The following is a 5,438-nucleotide window of genomic DNA, read 5'->3' on the forward strand; positions in this document are numbered from 1 at the left end:
GAGAGGGACTACAAGAGTAGAATCATCAGTTTCTTTGGTAATCTGTTGCCACACAGGCATCCTTGATATATCCAGTAAAAGATAATTAGTTAATAATGTTATATATATTTTGTAGTTTGGAAAGATACCTTCAACTGGGTTTTAAGTGGAAATACAAAACTTTAGTGTATTTAACTTTTTTGGAGAGATGGATAGATGATAGATAGATAGATAGATAGATAGATAGATAGATAGATAGATAGATAGATAGACAATAGAAAACTTTCTTAGAATCATCACATGGTGAAAGAATGCTAAAATATGAGGCAATTAAATTTGTCTAGGATGACTAAGAAGGTAAGTTCAAGAGAAACAAATGAATTTCATGCCACAATCAAATAGAAAAAAACACTGTTTAAGAAAGGACCAGCTTATGAAATATGTTAAAGTTTAACAAGTCCTTAATAGTTATTGATATAGACATGTTGATCTGGACAGCATACTTATGGCAATGATGTTTTACACAGCATGTCAAATTATTACATCTTCTGCTCATCATCTGATGAAATTCAAATGTTTTCATCTTCATTTGGAATTAAGTTAAGTGAACTATTATGTTATTTTTTCTAAAAAGGCATTGGAGTAAACAAATGACTGGAAGAAACCAAACTGTCATCTCCCAGTTTGTGCTCCAGGGCCTGCCCATCCCCCCAGAGCACCAGCACCTGTTCTATGTCCTGTTCCTGGCCATGTACCTCACCACCGTCCTGGGGAACCTCATCATCATCATCCTCATTCTACTGGACTCCCATCTGCATACACCCATGTACTTCTTTCTCAGCAATTTGTCCTTTGCTGATTTCTGCTTCTCCTCTGTCACAATGCCCAAATTGCTGCAGAACCTGCAGAGCCAAGTACCTTCCATTCCTTATGCAGGTTGCCTGGCACAGATATACTTCTTTCTATATTTTGGAGATCTTGGGAACTTTCTCCTTGTGGTCATGGCCTATGACCGCTATGTGGCCATCTGCTTCCCCCTTCATTACACCAACATCATGAGCCCCAAACTTTGCATAAGTCTGGTGGTGCTGTCCTGGGTGCTGACCACATTCCATGCCATGTTGCACACTCTGCTTATGGCTAGACTGTCATTCTGTGAGGACAATGTGATCCCTCACTACTTCTGTGATATGTCTACTCTACTTAAAATGGCTTGTTCTGACACTCATGATAATGAATTGGCGATATTTATCTTAGGAGGCCCTATAGTTGTCCTCCCTTTCCTTCTCATCATTGTTTCCTATGCAAGAATTGTTTCCTCCATCTTCAAGGTCCCTTCTTCTCAAGGTATCCGTAAGGCCTTTTCTACCTGTGGCTCACACCTGTCTGTAGTATCGCTATTCTATGGGACAGTCATTGGTCTCTACTTATGTCCTTCTGCTAATAACTCTACTGTGAAGGAAACTGTCATGTCTTTGATGTACACAGTGGTAACTCCCATGCTGAATCCTTTCATCTATAGCCTGAGAAACAGAGACATGAAGGGAGCATTAGAAAGAGTAATTTTCAAAAAGCAAATTACCTCCTTCCTATGATGGCAACACTTCAGATTTTTATATGATTTATTCTAGAAAACATTAATATTAACATTGGATCTTACTACAGAATTTTTACTCACTATAAATGCTTCTGTTTAAAGTTACCACTACATAACTTTCACTCCACAAATTGCAGGGAGTTTATATGAGTAGTTGAATTTGGAAAATAGGTTTGGAGGACTTAAATATGCACTCATTGCCCTGTTTAGTTGATCCTGAAAATTGCAGCATAGACTTAAAGTCATATCTGTTCCTCATGGTCATTCCAGGATTTTATCATTTATCCAAATGTCTGCTGTTACTGTGTGCTTATACATATCCAAATATTATTAACTATTGGCTTGAGATCATAGAATATCTCAACTTACCAGACCTTTAGCAATTGCTCACATATTCTTTCTACAGTATGTTATTAGACAATTGTATCACTTAATTCTCTAGACTCTGTATTTATTTCATTTTCTATATTGATTTTCTAACTGGTCTTGACTCTTAGAATGTTTGTAAGCCTTTAGTATAATATGGACATTATTGTACATTTTTTATACCTGGTATTAATCAGTACTCAGGGACACCTTGGTGTATTTTCTCAAAATCAGGTAAAAATATTTGGTTACACTTTGGTGTTTTGTTTTCTCTTATTCTGTGCATTGTTTTATGTTGTTTTCATGGTTTTAGTGGGTTTTGTTGTTTTATTTTATTTTATTTTATTTTTAAAAAGAACCTAAAATTGGGTGAGTAAGGAAGGGAAGAAGAACTAGAGGGGGGAAATGATCAAAATATATTTAACTTTTAAAATTATTTTAAATAAAAAATATAATAATAAAATTTAAAAGAAACCTGATACCCAAAAATTTATGTGTTACACATAATACATGGATCTATGAGACAACGGAGAAAAGCTTCAGGATTTGGGGGTAAACACAGATAGGAAAACCAACAAAAAGAAAAAAGTAGTGAAAAGAGCCAAATGGGATTGCATCAAATGACAGTTAATGACTTTCACTGAGTTCAAAAAGTTCTTTTTATACTATGTATAGCAAATCCTATCATATAATGTTTTCCCACATTCTGAAGGTTGTCTCTTTGTTGACTATTTTCATTTATGTAGAGAAACTTATACAATTCTCAAAAATAAAATGAATTTATTTATGTATCCCTGCAGGCTAGAAGAGGGCACCAAATCTCATTACAGATGGTTGTGAGCACCTGTGGTTGCTGGGACTTGAACTCGGGACCTTTAGAAGAGCAGGCAAAGCTCTTAACCACTGAGCCATCTCTCCAGCCCTAAAATGAATATTTTTAAAAGAAGTAAAAGAGAGAGAAAGAAACACATCAGAGAAGACTGAGGGGCTTATGGCGCCCTACTAATTTTTCATAACTATTTACTGTTAACAGACTCTGGGAGCAGGTAGGCATTGTTTTAGTAGCATATTCATAGTGGAGCCAATCAGACTCCAAAATACAGCACCAGATCCATGGTTGCATGGGACGTACTAATTATTCTCAGTGTGTCACAAAACAAAATGAATAGTCATGAAATTGAAAACAGATTTGTGGGGAGGAGGGACAAGGCGGGGAGCTTAGAGAAGAAAGAAGATTACATGTGTGACATTATTTAAAAATTATCAAACAATATTTATGGAACCACAACTGCACAGGATGCAAAGATCAATTTACTGTGGGGACCCCATCTCAATAGACACATTGGCAGCATAGCTCCTGCATCCTATGCTCAGAGAGCATCACAGGAGGAGGAGTGGGAAGACTCCGAGAGTAGGAATCTCAGTGAGTCTGCTGTGTGACTGTTTTCTTAGAGATGTCTACTTAAACAAGGCCTGAACCATGACAATATGCTAATATGGGGAAGGGGGAAAATCTTATAGGGTCCCACTCCTAAACTAAAAACTACACGCAGCTATTGGGTGCTGAGAGAGAATTAGATTCCCCCAGTGATGAGCCCTCATTGGATTTCCAATACAAAGTGGTAAGCCCTGAAACCACATCCACACGAACAACAAATATAGGCTCAGCAGGTTGTATTTTTATAGTTTTAGGTAGGCAGGTAGGTAGGTAGATAGATAGACTGATTGATTGATAGATGATGGATAGATAATGTAACCATAACAAAGGAGAAATGGCTATTGGTTTGAAAGAGAAGACATGTGATAGATTAGAAGAAGGAAAGGGGAAGTGCTGTGATTATATTTTAATTACAAATGTAAAAAAATTGACTTAATAATAATAAAACAATAAAAACAATCGATATTGTCCACTTGAAGATTTCCTGGGTATATTGCCAAAGGACTCTATATCCTACCACAGAGATACCAGGTCATCCATGTTCACTGTTGCTCTATTCACAAAGTTGGGAAAGAAATGGGCAAATCCTAGAGCAATACTTCTCAACCTTCCTAATGCTGCCACACTTTAATACAGTTCCTCATGTTGTTGTTATCCCAACCACAAAGTTATTTTCATGGCTACTTCATTATTTCAATTTTGCAACTATTATGATTCATAATGTAATTATCTTATATATAGAATGTTGATATGCAACCCCTGTGAAAGGGTCATTTGATACTACAAAAGGGTCACAACCCACAGGTTGAGAACCACTGTTCTAGATGTCCATCAACTAATAAATGAACAATGAAAATGTGGTAAGTTTACATAATGAAATGTTATTTAGCTGTTATGCAAAATGAACTCTTATTAGCATGGGCGAGCTATCTCCATTACTCATCTTATATGTGGCAGCATGGGCATGGGAGAGATGCCGTTCCCCTGCCTATCAATGCCTCCAGCAGGAGGAATAGTGGCTATGAAGTCAGAAGGGTGGGAGAACTTCTCCTGCCTGCCACCAGTTGCCACACTCTGGAAAACAGGCCCTCCACCTCACTTGGGCAACACAATAGAGTCAAACCTGTTGGCAGATGTATGAGCAAGCTGGCACCAATATTGTGAGCATGAAAAATCTGTCTGCATTACTCACCTGTCATGTGAATAGGAGGGTGATAAATGCCCTCCTCCATCTTCAATGTCTGAGGCAGGTGGGAGAGCTGACCTTGAGGTCAGAAGAGTAAGAAATTCAGTCCTGCACCTTATCTGCTGTAGTCCTCAGGAGAGTGGTCCCTATGCCACATCTGGGCAACATAGTAGAGCTGGCCTTGATGGTGGGTGAACTGACCCTGAGGACATGAAAGCAGGAGAACAAATCCTGCCCCTTGCTCATTGTGGTAAAAGTGAACTCACCAAAGCAGTATTGGAGAGCTCACCCTGATGTTGAGGATAAGAGAGAGCTGACTGCTGGGCTGACCAACCCTGCAACTACCCAGACCCAGAACCAGAGTTAGGATAGGTTGACCCACCCCAGTATTCATCCCATCTGCAGGAGTACATAAAAGGAACAGTCCTGTATACCAAAAATTGCATGATTTCCAGAACATATGGCAACAACAGAATAACCAAGAGGAGTAACAGTGAGGGCCCAGCATTGCTAGTGCAGCAGAAACCAGAAGTCTTAAACCAGACCAATGACTCTTGGCAATGAACACTTGCAAGTAAAGATATATGGCAAGAGACTTTACTCCATGACTCAGTGTGTCACACTCTAGCTGACATAATTAGATTTTTTCCTTTTTTCATTTTTCTCTTAAATTTTTTGGGGGGTGGGCTGCAGTGGCAAGAGGGTGAATTGTCAGGAATGGGAAATGAGTGAGATTGAGATGAATGATGTGAAAGATACAAAGAATAAATAAAAGAAAGTTAGGTTAAAAGGAAAAGAAAAATAAAATCATGCAACTTGTAGGTAAATGAACAGAGTTTAAAACAACTGAACAAAGTGGCCCAGATTCAGAA

At 38.2% G+C, this 5,438-nt stretch overlaps 1 protein-coding gene across 1 annotated transcript; it reads left to right on the forward strand.

Moving 5' to 3' along the window:
- Positions 1-629: 629 nt before the first annotated feature.
- Positions 630-1,574, forward strand: LOC102002264 (olfactory receptor-like protein I9). The gene has a single exon (XM_005349586.2). The coding sequence runs from the start codon at positions 630-632 to the stop codon at positions 1,572-1,574; it is 945 nt and encodes a 314-aa protein (XP_005349643.1).
- Positions 1,575-5,438: the final 3,864 nt, after the last annotated feature.

This window comes from Microtus ochrogaster, chromosome 7, assembly GCF_000317375.1.
Source record: "Microtus ochrogaster isolate Prairie Vole_2 chromosome 7, MicOch1.0, whole genome shotgun sequence".
In the NCBI taxonomy this organism is placed as follows: Eukaryota; Metazoa; Chordata; class Mammalia; order Rodentia; family Cricetidae; genus Microtus; species Microtus ochrogaster.

Bases quoted from the DNA above. Each gene is read 5' to 3' on its own strand.
- LOC102002264 (XM_005349586.2), top strand. From the start codon at position 630: ATGACTGGAAGAAACCAAACTGTCATCTCCCAGTTTGTGCTCCAGGGC.